Source organism: Felis catus, chromosome D4, assembly GCF_018350175.1.
Source record: "Felis catus isolate Fca126 chromosome D4, F.catus_Fca126_mat1.0, whole genome shotgun sequence".
In the NCBI taxonomy this organism is placed as follows: Eukaryota; Metazoa; Chordata; class Mammalia; order Carnivora; family Felidae; genus Felis; species Felis catus.
Window position 1 is genome coordinate 31,339,101 of NC_058380.1, and position 22,216 is coordinate 31,361,316.

The 22,216-nt window shown below is 39.7% G+C and overlaps 1 protein-coding gene across 1 annotated transcript; it reads left to right on the forward strand.

Annotated features, from left to right (window-relative positions):
- Positions 1-15,714: 15,714 nt before the first annotated feature.
- LOC101091410 (spermatogenesis-associated protein 31A6) lies at positions 15,715-21,742 on the forward strand. Its single transcript, XM_003995475.6, has 4 exons — positions 15,715-15,987; positions 16,718-16,775; positions 17,359-17,419; positions 17,693-21,742. Exons 1-4 carry the CDS (start codon positions 15,805-15,807, stop codon positions 21,603-21,605), a joined length of 4,215 nt encoding a protein of 1,404 aa, XP_003995524.2. The 5' UTR covers positions 15,715-15,804; the 3' UTR covers positions 21,606-21,742.
- Positions 21,743-22,216: the final 474 nt, after the last annotated feature.

Below are 22,216 nucleotides of genomic sequence, written 5' to 3' on the forward strand. Positions count from 1 at the left end.
TTTTGAGAGAGAGACAGAGCATGAGTGGGTGAGGATCAGAGAGAGAGGGAGACACAGAATCTGAAGCAGGCTCCAGGCTCTGAGCTGTCAGCACAGAGCCTGATGCAGGGCTTGAACCCATGAACCATGAGATCATGACCTGAGCTGAAGTTGGACACTTAACCAACTGAGCCACCCAGGTGCCCCAAAGTATAATTACTCTTGATGTACACTTGAAACTGCTTTGTGAACGAATTGTGCTAAATTATACCACCCACATTTTGCATAGCTAAGCAGGTTGTTTTGAGACATTCCAGCTGTTCTGGAATAGTTGTTAACAGGGTTGCTAATTTCAGTATCTTGGGGCCCATCAAACCAGACCTGGAGGTCTGGGTAAGTGTTGGGGTTTCTTCCCACAATTCTTAGGGTAAACCACTGTTTTGGCTGTGTCGGAAGCCTGGCTGCTTCTTGCTTCAGAGAATGGCTTCTCTGTTGTGTGGAGCTTCATCCTTCTCTGGCCTCTCTGCCATATTTGGGGTTAAAATAGCAACCTCAGGAGCTAGCACATCAGAGGTTCATTTGGATCCAACCCCATGGAACACTGCAGTAGGAGAACCTTTGGGTAACATCAGCAGGTGGGGAAGAGGAAATAGTTTGCAACATGCACCACTTAAAAGTCATACTTTTTCTCCCACTGGCCGGCACTGCTGGTCTTACCCAAGTCTAACCCATATGGAAAGGGTAGCAGGGAGAAAGTGGTCATGCTGACCAGCTATCTGGCAGAAAGCCCTCCTCTCCACCCAGGGGGCTACATGTTGGTTCTTAGTGCTGGAGTAGGGAAGTCTCAGCTTGTTTCTAACTCCATGAAATCTATTGTTCTGGGTGGTGGGAACTAAACCTTACTTTTTGGAGCGGGGCGGGGGAGGTTGGTGGTGGTGACTGTGTGTCCTAAAGCTGATAATCATGTCTCAAATCTTCACTAGTTCAATGCTGGCTTTGAACATTTGGGCTTTGTGGCTGATGTGTGACACATTTCCCATAGGATCAAGGAAGCCAGTACCTGAATGCTTGTCTAGGGTCACCCTGACCTGGAGTGTCCAAAATGCATCGAACCACAGAAGCTGGATGTATAAGCTAAAGATCTCTCATCACATCCCTATCAGAAGCCACTGACAAGTCAGGGGGAGCTGCTGTCTTTGAGGCTTTGCCCTATTTTTAAAGGGAGATTCTGGTCCTCTAACTTAACTTGAATGACATGAGTGCCTCACTAAGATATAGACTTCACACCAGCATTCTCAAGTTGAGGAATCTCAGCAATAATAATAATAAAGTAATAACTCCAAAAATATAATGCATTCACAAGTGTAGGCTCCACACAAGTAGGAACTTTTATTCTTAAATGCCTAACAAGTGTTTTATAAATATTTATTAAGTGAACAAAAATAATGGTCATGGCATGAATTTGTCAGATAATGATAGACAATCATAGGGAGGCCTTCTGAGCACAGGTGTTATGCACACAGCTGGGATACAGAGTGCAGGGCTCCATACACATCTCTAGAGTCACAGCCTCTGTAGATTCAGGCTCCATGCACATGGACCCCTCAGCTGCTGAACACACATAACTCAGTTCACAAACCAACACAACTCTGTGCGCTACTCCAGAATGGCTCATGATCTCCCTGTTTTATCTTTCCCATTCATCATGATTATGGTCTTGGCCAGTGAAGTGCAGAGGGCATACCAGAAACTGCCTACGACTGTTGGCATCTTCAAGGACCCAGTCAGTGGTGCTGTGACAGAGAATAGCCATGCTTAGCCCCAAGCTGCCCCAGGCAGCCCCAAGCTGCCTCCTGGCCATCACTACTAAATTCTCATGATATTTTGGAGGTCATATGTGTATATATATATATATATATATATATATATATATTTGTCTTTGGAATCCATAGTGTTAACTGTGTTGCTCAGATAAATCCTACTTGTTTATTCAGAGATTAAAGACAAACTACCAGGAGAACTGGCTGGTCATACAGTAAGCCTTAATAATTTTCCTTCTTCTCTCCCTTCTTCCTTCCCTCCTTCCTGCCTTCCTTTCTCTCCTCTAAAATGTGATTTTAACTCAAAAAATAATGGTTTGACAAAGTTATGCCAGTGTTTTAAAGAGCTAATTTCATTAGGAAAAAGAGTATTGTCAAGAGATGTAATATGTAACTGATAATAGAAGTGTTTTGTTCACTTGCAAGTGTTGTTATAACCAGACAGAAAAATTGTATGTTTCTTAAGAAATTACATTATAATCACATATTAGCTGAGACTACAGAAAAAAAATGTTTCTTCCATGAAATAGAAAATCTTTTTCCTCTAAATTTCTCTAGGCATTTTTTTATGTTTACAAGTTTATGTCTTTTTGAAAATGATGGCAAAACATTGTCTTGTCAATTTATCATTTTTATATTTAAGTGATAAATTTTTCTTATCCTGATTTCAGAGAAAACTGACTAGGTTTTATAGAAAACTTCCCTGGGCTGTGCCATGACCTTTATTTTCACAGTGGACAGTGTCCACCCCCAAGCACTGTGGGAAGGAATGCAGCTTTCTGCTCCTAGCCTATCCATATCAGTGACAATGTCTAAGATCCAGCTGGGGCTTAAAAATTTTTTTTTAATGTTTGTTTAAATTTGACAGAGAGAGAGAGAGAGAGAGAAACAAAGAATGAGCAGAGGAGGGGCAGAGAGAGAGGGAGACATAGAATTTGAAGCAGGCTCCAGGCTCTGAGCTGTCAGCATAGAGTCCAATGCGGGGCTCAAGCCCATGAACCACAAGATCATGACCTGAGCCAAAGTTGGACGCTTAACCAACTGAGCCACCCAGGTGCCCCCAGCTGGGCATTTTCTATTGGAGCTTTTGGACTCTAGCATTGCTAATTTTTCCTTCACCATTTTTGCATTAGTCTTGTTGATGGTTTTAAAATTATGGAAATATGATCCTGAAAATAACTGAGGCCTAAAAGATTTCAATATATATTCCATCCACAAAAATGTAAATCAAATATATCTTACTTTTCAGTGGTCACCTATAAAGCCAAATTGATCATAAACAGAAGTCTGAAAAATAAATTTTATTATTTTTTTAAAGTTTATTTATTTATTTATTTTGAGAGAGAGAGAGAGAGAAAGAGAGTAGAAAGAAAGAGAACAAGCAGTGGAGGGACAGAAAGAGAGGGAGAGAGAATCCCAAGCAGGTTCTGCACTGTCAGCACAGAGCCTGATTCAGGCTAAAGAGATTTGGTCTCAACGTTTTATGCTTTTGATTTTGCTCCTCTCTCCCTTCAGTGCTTGAACATCGCATGGGCCATCAAGCTCATGTAGATCATACACTTTGGATTCCTGTCTCTCCAAATCTCTTAGATCAGAAGGACTGAAATCCAATAAATAAATAAATAAATAAATAAATAAAACTGCAGCTGCTTACTCAAGGTCATACAACTAATTAGGAATAGAGCAGATTAACTAGAGACCCAGTTATCTGAATGCCAGCTTCTTTCTAACATTTCAAAGTGTGTTTGCTGTCTCCTACTTTGCTATGAAAATTTCTGGAAAAAGAAAATATCTGCCTTGATATAATTTATATTACATTTCCATTCACTCTTTATAAAATTCAATTCCTTTTTCCTTTGGTTTTTAATGGCAATGTCTAATTCGAGTAAAGTTACTCTAATGGTTCTTAAATTATTAAGAGCTGTGAACTATAGAAAGACCGAGAGATTCTCTCACAGAGATCCTTCATCTTTGAAAATAAACTTCTGATTCTGACAGATTGATAACATCAGGAAATAATATTTTATTTTGTTGTTTTATCATTTGATAGCATCTAGGTTCAAATACTAAATGGCATGCACAAGCTCAGTTATTCTTGAGAGAGTAGAAACATGTAAAATTTAAAAATCTCAATTTAGCCCATGGCTTTACCTGTAGTAATGTGAATGCTGCTACTTCTGAAAAACATTTTTTCATGTTAAATGTTAAAATGCTTTATATGCTTCTGATTAGTTTCAAGGTATGACAGATTCAGAACTTGGAAATTATTTACAATATTATTTAGACAAAACTCCAACACTTTAAATTTCCATTCAAAATATATATTTGATTAAGGAAAATAGAAATAAAATATTTATAACCTGTTTAAAACATATACTCATAAGAATGAGACCTACATATTGAAAACAGTTGTGTTCTAGGGGGTGCGTGGGTGGCTCAGTATTTTAAGCATCTGACTTCAGCTCAGGTCATGATCTCATGGTTCCTGAGTTCAAGCCCAATATTGGGCTCTGCACTGACAGTGCGGAACCTCCTTGGGATTATCTCTTTCTCTCCCTCTCTCTCTGTCCCTCCCTTACTTGTGCTTTCTTTCTCTCTCTCCCTTTCTCTCTCTCTCTCTCTCTCTCAGAATAAGTAAATAAAAACTTAAAAAAGAAAAAGGAAAACGGTTGTGTTCCAAGAGATACACAAACGAGCAGGGCTCACAAACTTTATTCTAAGTGAAAGAAGCCAGACACAAAAGAACATACTTAATGGATTATACCCTATGGTGTCAGAATGGAAATGGAAACATCTGTAGGATTATGATCTTTTAGATAGATAATGGTAGATAGAAATATAGATAGGTAAAGACATGATAATTGATTAGATAGGTAGATAGATATAAATATGGAGAGAAATAGAAGTATGTTTAAGTTTCTCAGGATCCACATAAGAGTGAAAATATATGGTATTTGTCTTTCTTTGTATGACTTATTTCACTTAGCATAACACTCTCCAGTTCCATCCATGTTGCTACAAAAGGCCATATTTCATTCTGAGAAACTTAACAGAAGACCATGGGGGAGGGGAAGAAAAAAAAAAGAGAGTGAGGGAGCCACACCATAAGAGACTCTTAAAAACTAAGAATTAACTGAGGGTTGATGGGGGTGGGAGGAAGGGGAAAGTGGGTGATGGGCATTGAGGAGGGCATCTGTTGGGATGAGCACTGAGTGTTGTATGGAAACCAATTTGACAATAAATTTCATAATAAAAAATAAAAAATAATAAAAAAATAAAAATAAAATAAAAATAAAAAAGAAGTATGTTTAAATATACACACATATACACATGCATACATTTCTTAATTTTTTAAAAAAAGGCCTAAGAGATATGACAAACCAGGAGCAGTAAGCACTATTAATGTTCAGACCTTGGTTTCTAAGTACAAATCTCCACTAAAATGAACGATAGTCCATTTAAAAAAAAAAGATTTATTCAAGGCAGGGAAAGTATGAGATAAGCCTGGAAATCTGGTTTACCAGAAAGTAAGGAAATACTTAAAAATGAGAGACCTATCAAACAGACATGGAAGCCAGCCAAATCTGGGACCATTGGAATACCAAAATAAATGATGATAGTAATGGATTGCAATCCATGAGGTAAAATAAGAATCTATGCTGTACCCTGCTGTATTATTATAGTTAATAATACTGTATTACATATTGGAAAGTTACTAAGAGAGTGGATTTTAAAACTATCACACACAAAAAGAGAAACTATGAGTTTATATTCACATAAATATGATACAAAAATATAAAAGAATAAATAAATGGGGGAAACAGACAATTTCTTTAAAAGCTGCTAGAAAAAGTGGTATCATTAGTATTAAAGAAGTATTTTTTTTAGTGGTAAAGTGACACCATGTCTGCAACTTATTCTCAAGTGACTCAAAACAAAATGCAGAGAGATAGATAATGATAACTAAAGTTGATCAAAATGTAAACAATTGGTAAATCTGGATAAAAATATGTAAGAGATCCTTGTAGTATTGTTGAAAATTTCCTGTAAGTCTGAAATTATATCAAAATGACAAGTAACTAAGAGAAAAAAAAGGAGAAGTAAAAAGAGGAAGAAAAGCATGGCCTAAGACAAACCCAGAGCATTAAAAAAGAAAGAAGCAAAAAGCAAAGAAGGGCACAAAACCTACATATCAAAGGGAAAAGACAAAAGATTTGCAAATACAAGTATTCATGATAAAATTCTCTAAGAAAAAGATGGGGAGAAATGTATTTTTCTTTTGGCAACAGAGTTCAATTTTTTTTTTAAACCCTCACAGAATTAGAACGCGAGCAAGAATTTTTTGAGTTAGAGGGCATTTCTGATTGCCTGGCAAGACAGCATCCTTTTCTTATATTCAATCATACAAACAAAAGTATATTCACAAAAGGTTATTAGATAGAGTTCTTGTGTTTAGATGTCTGATACTGTGTTCAGATGTTGGAGATTAAAAACACAAACTAGAAAATATATAATAATATGCAGACCAAGAGTTTGCTGGAGAATACATTTCTTTCCTTAAAGTATACATATTTTAAAAATTCTAACAAAAGTTACAGATGAAGCATTCCTTCAAGGGAGATGTAATATGCTAAGAAACTTGTAGATGTCTTAGATGTGCAGAAAAGCAAAAATCTAACCAAACTTCTGACCTCAAAACCTGAGCCAGAAAAGAAACTAGGATTTGTTGAGTCCTTCTTATGTGCCTGGAACTTTGATCCATTTTTTACATATATTATTTTATTTAATCCATAAAGAAATATCTGAAAAATGGTTATTGTCTGCATTTAACAGGTAAGGAAACTGAGCATCATGCTAGCTAAGAAAGTTACCCAACTTCAAACAGCAGCTAAATGGTAGGAATCAAACCCAGGTTAGTCTGATTCAAAAACTCACAATGATATAACTGTTTGCTATTTGAAACTAATACTAAATGTAAAATCAAGAAAGTATGTTAGGGTCAGGGTATGTGCCTGGCATCCTGCAACTCAAAGACCTCTCCAGAGAATAAAACCCCAAAGAAAGACAAAGACCATATGATTTCACTCTGATGTGGAATTTAAAAAATAAAACAGGGGTACCTGGGTGACTCAGTTGAGTGTCCAACTTTTGACTTTGGCTCAGGGTTGTGGAATCGAGCCCTGTGTCAGGCTCTGCACTGAGCATGGAGCCTGCCTGGGATTCTCTCTCTCTCTCTGACCCTCTACCCCACTCATGCTCACTTGCTCTCTCTCTCTCTCTCAAAAAAAAAAAAAAAAAGAAAGGAAAGGGAAATAAAACAAACCAGCAAAGGAGGAAAAGATGAAAGAAAGAGGCAAACGAAGAAACAGACTCTTAACTATTGAGAACCAACTGATGGTTACCAAAGGGTGGGTAGGTGGGGGGGAATGGGTTAAATAGGTGGTGGGGATTCAGGAGTATACTTGTCATGATGAGGTCCTGGTGTTGTATGCAAGTACTGAATCACTATATTGTACACCTTAAACTAATATTATGTTGTATGTTAACTAACTGGCATTTAAATAAAAACTTAAAAGTATAAATGGTAAAATGTTCTTCAAACCAGATCTTGAAACTAACTACAAATGGTTAAAAACCCAGAAATTTCCCCACAAATAAATGAACAACTAATCTTCAACAAAGCAGGAGACAACATTCAGTGGAAAAGAGTCTCTTTAGCAAATGGGAGAACTGGGACAGTGACATACAGAAGAATTAAAGTAGACTACTTTCTTACACCATACACAAAAATAAATTCAAAATGGATAAAAGACTTAAATGTAAGACATGAAACCATCAAAATCCTAGAGAAGAAAACAGGCAGCAACCTCTTTGACCTAGGCTGCAGCAAATTCTTACTTGGCATGTCTCCAGAGGCAAGGGAAATAAGAGCAAAAATGAACTATTAGGACATCATGATATAAAAAGCTTCTGCACAGTAAAGGAAATAATCAACAAAACTAAACGGCAACTGACAGAATGGGAGAAGATATTTGCAAATGACATAATGGATAAAGGGTTAGTATCCAACATCTAGGAAGAACTTATCAAATTCAACACCCCAAAAACAATCCAGTGAAGAAATGGGCAGAACACATGAATTGACACTTCTAAAGAAGACATCCAGATGGCAAACAGACACATGAAAAGATGCTCAACATCATTCATCATCAGGGAAATGCAAATCAAAACCATAGTGATATACCACCAATCATATACCAATACAAAACCCCATGATATACCATTTGATTTGAAATGCAAATCAAAACGACAATGAGATACCACCACACACTTGTCAGAATGGCTAAAATAACCAACTCAGGAAAGAACAGATGTTGCCAAGGATACAGAGAAAGGGGACCCCTTTTACACTGTTGGTGAGAATGAACACTGGTGCAGCCACTCTGGAAACAGTATGGAGTTTCCTCAAAAAATTAAAAGTAGAACTACCCTATGACCCAGCAATTGCACTAGTAGGAATTTATCCAAAGGATACAAAACTGTGATTCGAAGTGGTACATGCATCCCAATGTTGTAGTAATGCTATCAACAATAGTCAAATTATGGAAAGAGCCCAAATGTCCATCAACTGATCAATGGATTAAGAAGATGTGTTATGTTATACAATGGAATACTCCTCGGTGATGAAAAAGAATGAAATCTTTCCGTTTGCAACATGAATGAAAGTAGAGGGTATTATGCTAAGTGAAATAAGTCAGTCAGAGAAAGACATATATGATTTCACTCATGTGTGGAATTTGAGAAACTCAACAGATGAACATGGGGAAAGGAAGGAAAAATAAGATAACGGAGAGGGAAGCAAGCCATAAGAGACTCTTAATTACAGAGAACAAACTGAGGGTTGCTGGAAGGGAGGTGGATGGAGGGATGGGTTAAATGGATGATGGGCATTAAGGAGGACACATTTTGGGATTAGCACTGAGTCTCATATATAAGAGATTAATCACTGGATTCTACTCTTGAAGCCAAGACTACACTATATGTTAACTAACTTGAATTTAAATTAAACAAACAAACAAATAAAAGCTGCCAGGAAAAATGCCAGAAAAAAGAAAAATTATAAACAAAGTTCGTTAAAAATATAGATTCATGGCTAAATAGATAGGTATAGAAGGGTAGACATGCTAAAGTAAGGATATTTCAAAGGCAAAGTGTAAATTGTAGACATATGGGTGTTTTCTGCAAATTCTTTCAAGTGTGCTATATGTTTGAAATTTTCCACAATGAAATTTTGGAAAAAGACAAGGAAAGTGTTGACTTTTCAAGTATTTTAAAATAGACATCTAAAGAACCTATGTGTCTGATTTCACTCATATGTGGAATTTAAAAAATAAAACAGATAATCATATGGGAGGTGGGGGAAATAAAGAGAAAGGGAGGCAAACCGTAAAAGACTGTTAATGATAGAGAACTGTGAGTTGATGGAGGGAGGTTGGTGGGGGGTTGGGCTAAATGATTGATGGGCATTAACGAGGGCACTTGTGAGGAGTACTGGGTGTTGTATGTAAGTGATGATAGCTGAATTCTACTCCTGAAACCAATATTGCACCGTATGTTAACTAACTAGAATTTAAATAAAAATTTGGAAGAAAAATAAACAAACAAACAAATAAATAACAACAACAAAAAAGAATATTCCTTTCTGGACACAGGAACCAACTTATGGACTCATTTCATTTCCTGATGTTATATGTTTCTTTTTTCTTCTGTGCTAAAAGCCCAATGGGGAGGATGAGGCAGGTGGAAGGGCTGCCTAAGTGGACAGAGATAGATGGAAGAGCTGTTTGAGTCTAGTCATGCTTGGAAGGACATTCTCCAGGTTTGTAGATGAGCTGCCTGTTTGATGGAGAGGCAGGGGTGTGACTGAAGGCAGTCAAGTTTCCACCAGGAAAGAGTTTTCCTAAATTTTAAGAATTTTCAAAAGGATAGCATAATGAACAGTTGCTCAGTACAGTGATGTGCATGTCCATTGAAAATGTATCCTTTATTTGGCTTCTAAAGATTGGAATAAGATGCAAGTCAGAGATATCCTTTAAAGCAGGGTGTCTCAGCTTTTATACCATTGATATTTTGGGTTGATTCTGTGCAATCAGACAACAAAATGAAATAAAAGGCATCAAAATTGGCAAGAAGAATCAAACTTTCACTTTTGGCAGATGACATGATACTCTACATGGAAAATCCAAAAGACTCCACCAAAAGTCTGCTAGAACTGATACATGAATTCTGCAAAGTCACAGGATACAAAATCAATGTACATAAATCAGCTGCATTTTTATACACCAATAATGAAGCAACAGATAGAGAAATAAACTTATCCCATTTACAATTGTATGAATAACCATAAAATACCTAGGAATAAACCTAACCAAAAATGTAAAAGATCTGTATGGTGAAAACTATAAAAATGTTATGAAGGAAATCAAAGAAGACACAAAGAAATGGAAAAACATTCCATGCTCATGGATTGGAAGAATAAACATTGTTAAAATGTCAATACTACCCAAAGCAATATACACATTCAATGCAATTCCAATAAAAATTGCACGAGCATTCTTCTCAAAGCTAGAACAAACAATACTAAAATTTGTATGGAACCACGAAGGACACCAAATAGCCAATACTGAAGAAGAAAACGAAAATGGGAGGCATCACAATCCAAGACTTTACCCTCCATTACAAAGTTGTAATCATCAAGACAGTATGGTATTGGCACAAAGATAGACACATAGACCAATGGAATAGAATAGAGACTCCAGAATTGGACCCACAAAAGTATGGCCAACTAATCTTTGACAAAGCAGGAAAGAATATCTGATGGAAAAAAGAAACAGTCTCTTTAACACGTGGTGCTGGGAGAACTGGACAGTGACATATAGAAGAATGAAACTAGACCACTTTCTTACATCATACACAAAAATAAACTCAAAATGGATGAAAAACCTGAATGTGAGACAGGAAACCATCAAAACCCTAGAGGAGAAAGCAGGCAACAACCTCTTTGACCTCAGCCATAGCAATTTCTCTTTCTTCACTTTAAATCTACAGGTGTCTTTAGGCCTAAAATGAGTCTTTTGCCAGCAACATAGAGATGGGTCTTATTATTATTATTATTTTTATCCATTGTGATACCCTATCTTTTTTGATTAGAACATTTAGTCCATTTACCCTCAGAGTGATTATTGAAAGATGAATTTAGTGACTTTTTTCTTTTTCTTTTTCTCTTTTTTTTTTTTTTTTTTTTTTTGGCCTGTAGAGTTGGTGTTTCTAGTGTTGTTTTCTGGTCCTTTTTAGTTTTTGTTGCTTTTGGTCTTTTTTGTTTTTGTGTTTTTCTCCACTCAATGAGTCCCCCTTAAAATTTCTTGCAGGGCTAGTTTAGTGGTTATTAACTCCTTTAGTTTTTGTTTGTCTGGGAAACTCTATCTCTCCTTCTATTCTGAAAGACAGACTTTCTGGATAAAGAATTACTGGCTCATATTTTCCCCATTCAGCATGTTGGATATAGCCTGCTACTCATTTCTGACCTGCCACAGTTCTGTGGACAGATCTGCTTGGAACCTGATCTGTCTTCCTTTACAAGTTAAGAACTTTCCCCTCCCTTGCTGCTTTCAGGATTCTTTCCTTCTCTGTGAATTTTGTGAATTTGACTATGACATGCCTTGGTAATGGTAGGTTTTTGTTGAATTTAATGGGAGTTCTCTGTGCTTCTTGGATTTTGATGTCTATGTCCTTCCCCCAGATTAGAGAAATATTCAGCAATAATTTGTTTACATAAACCTTTTGCTCCTTTTTCTCTCTCTTCATCTTCTAGGATATCTATGATATGAATGTTATTACATTTTAGTAAGTCACTGAGTTCCTTATGTCTGCCTTTGTCATCCATGACCTTTGTCACCCTCTTGTTTTCAGCTTCATTATTTTCCATAATTTTATCTTCTATATCACTAATTCACTCCTCTGCCTTGTCCATCCTCCCTGTAATGGAACCCTTTCAGGTTTGCACATCAGTTATCACATTTTTAATTTCAGTCTGACTAGATTTTAGTTCTTTTATCTCTACAGGAAAGCATTCTCTGGTACCTTCTATTCTTTTTTCAAACCCAGCTAGTATCCTTATAATCGTTGTTTTAATTCTAGTTCAGATGTCTTACTTATATCTGTATTGATTAAATTCCTGGCTGTGATTTTTACTTCCTGTTCTTTCTTTTGGGGTGAATTTCTTCATCTCGTCATTTTGTCCACAAAAGAAAACAAGAAAGAAAGAAAAAAATCAAAACAAACAAACAACCCCCCCCCCCCAATAAAACAAAAACAAAGCAAAAAATGAAAGAAACCCAAATTAGATCCGGGATGTGTTTTTGTCTGCTTCTTAAAAGAACCTAGGTGCAAAAATAAAAATAAAATAAAATAAAATAAAAATAATCAAACAAAAATTATATATATAAATAAAAAAATTTTAAAGAACTTAAAAAATAAAATAAAGGAAAAAAATCATAAAAAGATAAAGAATAAAAGTAAATAGGAAGCTAGTTCCTACTTCCCTTAGAACTGAAGCTTTGTAGTACTCTGATCAATAGACTTGGTGTGGGTGAGTTTTTTGTTCTGGTCTTCTGGGGAGGCCTACTGTGCTGATTCTTAAGCTAAGTTGTTTCAGTGGAAGTGTGCCTAAAGGGTTCAGGGGTGTGGAACTTGGTGTAAATGGCTCCAGCATCCAGTAAGTGGTGCTTTTTTTCTCCCTGAAGTCTTTCAGTGCTGACGGGTGGGAAGAATATAGTGGTGTCCCACTCTTTAGCCCCAGATCTAAAAGATCGTAACTTCCCGTCTTCAGGAAACCTTCACAGAAGAGCAATCATCCCTCTTTTGTCCCCAATTTCCATTGGAACTGTGCATTTACCTTGCCTGTGTCCATGCTTTTTTATCTCAGGCATGTGCCTGAGTTTCAAAACTCCAAATTTTAGGGACTTCAGAGGTGCAGACCCACTCTGTTCCTCTGGGAGGGGGTCTCACTGTGCTTTTGCCTTGTGAAGAAAGCAGTCGCATGACCGTGCAACAGTTCAGAGCTCATGTCAAATCAGAGTAGAAAGCCAGCACGCTTGCTTGCTGCCCTCAGCCCCAGTCCCTGCTCCTATGCCTGGCAAAGCACAGCATGTTGGCACCACCCTTTCTTCTTGTGACCCTGGGGGATCACAAGCTGTTACTCTGGGATTCTGTCCCACTTTACCACCTGAGCACCTTTAAGCCAGGCACATCCACCCACTGTAGTGGACTACTCCACTGCCATCTTCATCTTCCCAATAATTCCCAATACTCAGTCATACTGAGATGCTTTTAATATTTTATCATACACATTTTTAGGAAAGGGTTTCTTGGTATACTTAGTCTTCCAATCATCTTGCCTTTGTTTCTTCTTTTGCACTATCCCAAGTACTTGAATCTAATGACTCTTATTTATTAAGTTTATTTTAAATTTTTTAAAATTAAGTGGGTGTATAATAATTAATTTTCTTGTGTACTTAAATACCCTTTAATATTGAAAGGAATTAAATTTACTTAGGTTTAAACTATAATTAAACCATAAACTTAATTAAGTTTATAGTTGCAAAGTGATTTACACTCCTTTTTTTTATAACATCCTGTTAAAATGATAAAAAGTCAGATCATTCTTTAAAGAAAATGTGATTTTGATTGATATAAGGCTTTTCAACAGCAATGTTGGAGACAAGGATGGAATGGAGTAATATGTTTAAAGAATTGAAAGGAAAGAAATTTTAAGCTTTGAATTATATGCAGCCAAGATATTTTAAATATGAGGGCAGAGAAAAAGATGTTATCAGAAAATAAGGCCAGGGTGCCTGGGTGGCTCAGTTGGTTGAGCTTCGGACTTTGCTTCAGGTCATGATCTCGCTGTTTGTGGGTTTGAGCCCCTCATTGGCCTTGCTGCTTTCAGCATGGAGCCTTCTTTGGATCCTCTGTCCCCATTCTCTCTGCCCCTCCCACTGATGCTGTTTCTATCAAAAATAAATAAACATTTAAAAAAAGAAGAAAAGGAAAGCTTTATTTTACATAAGTCTGTTGGAAAATATTCTTAGAGGAAATTCTCAAGGAGGATGAAAAATAAGTGTAGGAACATGCAGGTGTGTGGACATAAGGGTTGATGTTAGTGATGTTTACTGTATCATAAAAAATACATGAAATTGTGGCATATACAGAATAACCCAGAAGCGAAACTCCAGTAATACCCTCATGAAATAAGGGCTGTCATGACAGAGAAAGCAAAATCAGAGAAGGCAAGAGTACTCTTTGGTGTGCTGAGATAATATGCGTATTGAGACATGTAAGAAACTGAGAAGGAAATTAATATAATTAATGTTATAAAACCATTAGGATTTTAAAAACTTCCAAATTTTGAACAAACAGAACATTTGATTTATAAAGTGGGAGATGCAAAAAGAGAAGAAAAAAGAAACAATAAAGAAAATATGGAAAATAATCAAAATAATATGGCAGAAATAAATCATAAAGAAAACAGCAATTAATCAAGCTAAAATTATCAGATAAGATTTTAAATATCAAAAAACCCATCAAACAAAGCATATTGAAAATAAAGTAATAAAGAAAATATAGAAGGCAAATATGAATACAAAGAAGACCTAAGTCTAAATTTTGATAAAATTTTAATTTGAGGTGAGATTATTATAAAGGAGTATGAATAAACTAACCCATTCCTGACTTCTGAGTGTAGCATATGTGTACTTGTCTGAATGTATGTGTCCCCTCACCCAAATCCATATATTCAAATTCTAACTCCTAAAGAAAGAGGAGATGAGATAATTGGAACATGTTTATGAGCCCTTGTGGAGAGGATTAGTGCCTTACAAAAAGTCTCCAGATAGATTCCTAGCCCCTTCCCACCATATGAGGACACAGTGAAAAAGCGCTATTAACCAGGAAGAGGGACTTCACCAGAATGTGACCATACTGGCACCTTGATCTTGGACTTAGACTCCAGAATTGTGAGAAATACATTTCTGTTGTTTGATCTACCTTGTTCTGTGGTATTTTGTTATAGAAGCCCTAATGAACTAAAACAACGTTTTAAAACTTATGTGGAAAATTTAAAAAATAAAAATAAAACACAAATAAAATAAAATACAAAGTCAGGTCAAGACAACATATGAAAAAATATTTTCAGTTGGAAAGTGTGGATTCTTGGATTTGGAAATACTGGATTGGTTTGCGAAAGGATAAGTGTGTGTATGTGTCTGTGAATGTGTGTATGTATCCACATGTCCCCAAAGTCTTTGTAGTAAAGTTTAAAGCTTTACTAACTTTAGAATTATAAATGTTACAAACTTAGAAAGTAACTTTCATACTTTATGAATTTTGAATAATTATCTTATTTTTTGTGTATATGTCCTTTTGAAAATGAGACAAAGCAAACACTAAAATTCATAAAACTAACTGCAAAAGAAATTTAAATTATGGGCTTGGGTTTATACAAGACAAGAACATTATATGGGAAACTAGAGTTGAGGACAGAGAAAATTCCAAAAGAAAATTTCCCCGGGAAATAGCCAAAATTCTAGGGTCAACTTCAGATTTTCAAGGGTTATAAAATTAGTGGGCCCTGAGTCAAGACCCCTAATGGACAAAGGGACCAGGTAATATCTGAGTTCTAGATGGAATGAATAGAAAATTGGCTAAGGTCTCTCTGACATGACAGTAGAGTTGGAAGGTGGAATCTAGAAGGCTCAGGAAAGTGCAGGGATCTGTGGGACTGAATGATGGGGGAGGGGTGATGCTCTAGCTGGGTCCTCTCACCGCCCCCTCCCCCATTCTCAGGAACCCTTTGTGACAAGGCTTTAGCTCTGTGATGCAGGCCTAGAGCTCTGTCCCCAAGTGAACTACCAGTGCTCAGTTGCCTGAGGACAACAGATTTCCAAAGATGGAGAATTTCTTTTCCCTGAGAAGCACTGGTACCTCCTGGCTGAGCTCTGGTCCCACCTCCTGGGTGATTGATGCCATCTTTGCCTTCCTGTGTGGACTGGGGCTCTTCCTTCTGTTACTGCCTTGTTTTCAGAGTAATTCATCCTTATCACCAGCTAAGAAATATAGAAATATCAGGAAGGTAAGGAAACTTTAGCTAAACCCCAACAGGGATTATCTCTTTTTTTTCCTTATTCTTATATCCACTTTTCTAAATCATCTAGAGAGTCTTGTGAGATGGGAAATCTCAGGAAAGAATAGAACATCATCCTTCTAGGGACTAGCTAGGCCAGGCAAAGCTTAGAGTGGGCACAAGGGTTTCTATCCCAAGATCTCCAGACCCTAGGTCTCCTGGGCAAAGTCCCAGATTCAGTGACCAGTGAGTGAGGACTGTATACTGAGTTCATTGTCTGCAGAAGAACAGACTCCTAAACATTGTTTTGCCAGCCACTTTCCCCTTCCTGTGGCAGGTGTCTCAGGTGAGCTCTTCCTCTGTGTTGGGCTGATCTGAAGGCAGTGCTGAACCTGAGAGCCTCTAAAGGGCTAGAGTGGGGGTCTGAACTCTGGAAACAGAGTCTTATCCAGTGGAGCATAGAAGGACCTGTATGTGTGTGTGTGTATTTCTTGAGTAGAGGAATAGTGATGGAAGAAATTCATAATGATCTCACATAGAAAATCCATTTTTACATTTTTCAAAGAAGAAAAACTAAAAATATTTTATTCATTTTAAAGATGAGTAAAAGAAAAGAAAGCCACAGAGCTCCATTATATGTAGAAATGTAGAAAGTCATATTGTTTATGAACACTGAGCATCTGTGAATCATCTAGAGAGAAGAGATAATTGAGTCCAAGTCCCTCATCTTTTCTCATAGCATCAAGTGGAGCTGAGGAGGAGGAGCAAGAGTAAGAAAAAAAGCGGAGCTTTGAAAGGTAAGCTTATGCCATTTAGCCCTACATGTGCCAAGTTATTCTCCATCTCTCTTGCTCCTGAGGGTCTAATTCCATGGTCTCCAAGGATGCCAGGGGCAGAGGCCATCCTTCGGGAAAAAGAGCCCTCAGAGAGGCTCTTGGGAAGGAGATCAGCTACTGTATATTTCCCAGATTCCATGCTTGGAAGGAAGTTGATAGAGGCTGAAATGGGTGTCAGCTGGCAGAGGTGTGTGGGCGGTAGTAGACCACTAATGCCTAGATCCAGAGGTGGAACTTCCGGGTTGATAAGTGGTTTAACTTCACTCAGATTCTTTTGTGAGGTGACCCCTGTCCTTTCTCCCCAACAAGGTAGTTGTGAGGGCTCTGGGGGGTAATGTAAATGACAAAGTACTCCCCATAATAAACCTGGCCATCACTGTGAGGGATCATGTGGCTTTGAACAGTGATGCTTGGGCTCCATAGTCTAATCTCCCAACAGTCTCCCCCTAAAAGCTCAGCCTAAAAGCTCCCCCCTGCACTCAGCCTCCCCTAAAACACTTAGGGCCCTACTTTCACTACTGTAACCCAGCCTCCTTATTTCCAGCTTGCAGAAATTGCCTGAAAGAACTGGAGGGAGCTCGCAGTCTGATTTCACTTCTGCAAAGGTAAAGAATTTTTCCCCTTTTCCCCCTTTTCCTTGGTCCTCCTTTGTCCCAGAGTTTATGATTTGACCCCTGGTCCATAGGGAACCCTGGGAGGGGGAGCCACAGAAACAAAGTATGGATAAAGCTCTGGGGTAAGGAATAGCAGGAGCAATGTGAAATCAGTATGGAGACTGTGGAGGTCTGTAGGTTGCAGGTGTTATCCCTGCCCAGCCTGCCCTGCCCTCCTTGCCCTGTCAGCTTCTAGCTGCAGCTTGTGCCTCCTGTCTCCTGCAGCTGCCTGGGGAGGCTCCCTGACAAGGGTGGCTTTCATCAACTCTTATGTCAAGACATCCCTGGTGAGGTGTGCAAAGCAGTGCCTGCTGGAGCCCACCAGCCATGCAGGGAGCCTATGGATGCTGCTGCTCCCACCATGTCCCTGTTGGCTACCCCAGTTCCTCTGACTCAGCGCCCTCTACTTCTTGGCTCAATGACCTCTTCAGTTTCTGTTCATTCCCACTCATCTCTGAGTGCCTCTTCGCCACCAGAGCCTTTCCTTCCCCTCAACAGCCTTTTGCCCCAGCCACTTGCTCTTTCCCCTCTGCCTCCATGTCCCCTTAATCCAGAGGCCTGCCCTCCACCTCTGAGAACCTCCTCTGCCCCACAACCTCCAGACTCTATTCTGACTCTTCCTCAATGTGACTCCTTGGCATTCCCACTGAGCACCATTCCACAGAGGTCATCTCACACCCCTTGGTCAGCTTCTGCTGTTCCAGCCATCTCAGGCCTTGGCCACTCAAGTTGTCCCATTTCAGCCTTGTCATGGTGGCACACTGCTGCCAAAGCCCTGTGCCTCTCAACCTCATCAAATTGTAAGTCTCAGCAAGAACACCTTTCCCACCACTCACCAGAGGCCTCATTCTGGGGAAACCCCACCAACAGACAGGTAGGAGCTGCTAGCCCCTCTTTGCTGAGCTCAGATAATCAGAAGCTCCTGGAAATACAAGTCACAAAGAGAGTCAGGGTCAAGATTTGGAAAGAAAAAGAAAAAGATGAATCATATCCAAAACAAATAAGCCCAGACTACCACCTGAATTCTTTGGGGAATATGTTGAAGTCACTGAGTCCTGAACAGAACACAAGCCTCCAACACTTCTGGAGTACAAAAGGAAAACCAGAGCAGCTGCCTGGTCATCAGAAGCTCTCATATCCTAAGGTCTTGGGACACCATCTACAGCAGAAATATAACCAACTTTTCTGGGGTCTCCCCTCTCTACACAGCGAATCTCTGGTAGCTACTGCCTGGATCTCTGAGGGCTCTTCAGTGCCACAGTCTTCTTCTTTCTTATTCAATGGAATCTCAAGTGCCTGCCCAACTCAAATGCAGGCTAAACTATCTCCACTGCTTTCTCAGTCCCAGCCCCCGTCCCAACTGGAGTTCCAATCTCAACCCTTGGTTTCATCTGTACCTCAATTTCAACCACCGTCTCTGGCTCAGATCCTGACCCAGGATCATCGCCAATCCTCTCTTCCAATCCTATCACCTTCGCCACCTCAGATTGAGGCCTGCGAAGTATCTTGCCTTATAGCCCAGGATAAGTCACAATTTCTCATCCCACCTGAGATTCAACATCCAGAATGGCCTTTGTTGCAGAAGCAACTAGAAAGTGGGTGGGCTTTATCCTCTGTAATCAAAAGATCTCAAGAAGTCTTTAGTGTCTTCACTTCCAATCTTCCTGAGGACAGTTGGGCAGTCTCCCTCCTTCCTGAGAACTTTCCAATCAGTGCTGAACTCCGTAAGCAACTGGAGCAACACCTACAAAAGTGGCTTATTGAACACCGGTGGGAGCTGCCCCGTAAGATCCAAGAGTCTCTGGAACTAAGGCAGCTTCAGGGTGAATTACCAGGGACATGTCAGGCAAAGGGCAAGCATGGACCCTCACGTCCCTCTGCATGTGCAGGTAAAAGCAACAAGGATACACAGAAAGTGGAGTTCCAGCTAAGCCAGGGCATGGGCAAGGGCCTGGGGTATATTTTGGGGAAGGTCCCAAAAGATCTCTCCAGGGACTCAGAAAGCTCCCTAATGGGGTTTCAGGAAGTAAGCTCTGGAGAGTCAGAATGTGACTTGGGGTTGTCAATGAGTGACTCAGGGAGCGATTTGCTAAAGAGCTTAGATAAGAATCTAGAAAACATCCTGAAAGACCATTTGGGTAGGAAGTTGGGGAAGATCAGTGGGAGTTTGATCCCTGTGAGTGTGCACAAATCCTGGCTTGCAGTCAACCATGCTTTTCCCAAGTCCAACACTCACAAGGAAATCAGAAACCTAGGAATCTTGAAGTGTTGGGGACCATATGTGAACACCTCCCACAGGGTTTCCTTCCTCAATCCAGACATTCAAGAAGTGCTGGAAGCACATATTATAAGGTTTTGGGTGAGGCACAGGTGGGGTCTACCCCTCAAGGCTCTTAAGCCCATAAATCTATTTAAGTTGAAAAAGGTTCAACCTTTGCCCATTCTGCAGTTTGCCTTTAACCCCTCAGCCACCTGTGTGTCTGGAACTGCCTCAATAATCAAATTTGCTGAATCCCTGGGAAGACCTTCTCAGGCATGTCTGGGAAAGAAAGTTGTAGCAGAAGAGTCAGGTCTCACCCTGGAGAAGCCTCTCCTTGCCCCTTCACCTATGTATGAGGAAATCCAGAGGGCCCTGGTAAGGACCCCATCTGACGACAACCAGGGGTCCTCAAAGGCCTCTCTGACTGGACAGGATAGCAGGCCACCTTCTCAGTCCTTCACACTCAACCTCATGGGCAGAACTCCGCAGAGTGATTTTGCAGAATGGGCTGAGAAGAGCAGCCTAGAGCTGAGTCCCAGTTCAGCAATGGCCGGGAATGAGCCAAGAGAGGAGAATGAGGATTGGGCCTCACAAGACCCCTGCCATAGGGTAGCAATGCTGAAGATCAACTTAGGACCCCAATATCTTAGGTCTGAAAAGGCCAGGGAGGCAGTGGAGGCCAAGCCTCCTACTCTTCAGCCAAGACCCATCTTGGGAACCAATGTGCTCACAAAACCCCAAACCATAAATGCACATATGGGGGGTTTAGATACCAGTAAAAAACTTTCTAGAATGTCTGCTATCCAAGATCCTGGAGAGTCATGCCTTAACACAGAGGTTAGTGAATTTAAGTCCAAATTGAAGATAAAGCCAGAGAACCAGTCTCAAGACTGTCCTACACACGTGATCCTTGCTGTAGACAACTTGGCTTCTCAGGCACCTCAGTGTTATCCCCAGACAGTGCCTACTGGAGACAAGATAGCTTCCCAGATGCTGTATGGCTTAATGGCAAACCAAAGGAGCTGCTTAAGGCAGCAAGATCCCATGAACTCTGGACTTCAGGACTCATGGAAGAGCCAGAGCAAGATGACTGCCTCTACTTATAAGAGAGAGGACTATAGGAGGCCCAACTCAGGAACGAATAAAGAACGGTTTGAAGAATTGAGGACCTCTCAAGCTGAAAGTATGAGTCACCTTTCCCCAGTCAGAGGAATAGTAGACTCTGTTAGGAACAGATGCATACAGTTCCTGCCAGAGAAGAAACAAGGTCCTCCAGAAAACCTCTTCAGAAAAAGGATGAGGCACTTTTTTCAATGGATTTTCCCCAATAGAAAAGTCAAAGGTCAGAACACTATGCAAAAATGTAAGCCAGTAATAGCCTCTGCCCAGAGCCAAGGACCAGTCAAAAGCAGATCAATTATGGCTAATGAGACTGCTGAGGCTCAGGCCCTCATGACAGCTGTTGGACAAATTCTAGAGGAGAAAATGGCAATCCACCATGGACTTCATGGCACAAAGTTAAATGAGCACAAACAGGAACTCCAAGCACCAGTATGTGGGTGTTTCTGCTACCACAGGGTTCCCTTCTACCCAGTGCATGGGAGAATGAGTTATACAGCCCACAATCATCAAGACACCTCCAATGGTCAGAGTAGCTCTTTCAAGGAAAGGCACGTTAAACACCGACAGTCCTTGAAAAGTGTAAGATTCGAGGATGAGCAACTGGACCCAAGGCACCTCCCATCCCTGCCTCCCAAGAAGACTTTGTCTCCAGTCAGTCCCTGCCAGTATAGGCCAAGGATGCTAGGTGCCCCAGGCTACCATCAACACTGTCCACGGCACTGTCTTCTTCAGGCCTCCCTGTTTGGTCGATCATAAAATACTTCTTTAGCCTTTCCTAGTAGGAAAATATGTCTTCAAGAAAAAAATTAGTCCATGTAAAGAAAGTGTTTTTTTTTCTCATTAGCACATCCAAATACCTAATATTCCCCAATATATATGTTTTCCCCCCAAAAGAGGGTAGTATGGTTGCTTTTGTCTGTGCTGTGCTCAGTATGTACTTTGGCTTCTAGAAGGGAGGAGAATGGAGGGATTTTGGCCTTGGGCATTGTAGGCTTGCTCCTTATCCTTTCATTATACATTGTTTTCATGATACTGTCATTATGCAAACAAAAACTACCCTAAAAAGATGAGAAATACCTATGAAGACCTTACCCAAGATCTGGCTCAACTTGCCTTTCTCCTACTTCCACTCTATTTTGAAATTTATACAGCTATAGGGGATAGGTTTCCAAACATCATGGGGCTGGACTCAGGGTCCCACTCAGGCTCCAGGAAGTATCAGAACCAAGTGGATTGAAATTTGGTAGAGGGTACTAGGCCTAAAGTTCAGAAGCAGGAGAAATCTTTTTCCTGGATCTCTTGGTGAAGAATAGAGGGCACTTGCTCTTGAGAGCCCCTTCTCTCTCTTGTGAAGAGCTGAGGTTGAG

Excerpts from the sequence above, each read along its gene's own strand:
- LOC101091410 (XM_003995475.6), top strand. The coding sequence starts at position 15,805 with ATGGAGAATTTCTTTTCCCTGAGAAGCACTGGTACCTCCTGGCTGAGC. Across the intron at positions 15,988-16,717 it reads AATATAGAAATATCAGGAAG|CATCAAGTGGAGCTGAGGAG; the intron begins GTAAGGAAACTT and ends CTTTTCTCATAG. Across the intron at positions 17,420-17,692 it reads CTGATTTCACTTCTGCAAAG|CTGCCTGGGGAGGCTCCCTG; the intron begins GTAAAGAATTTT and ends TGTCTCCTGCAG.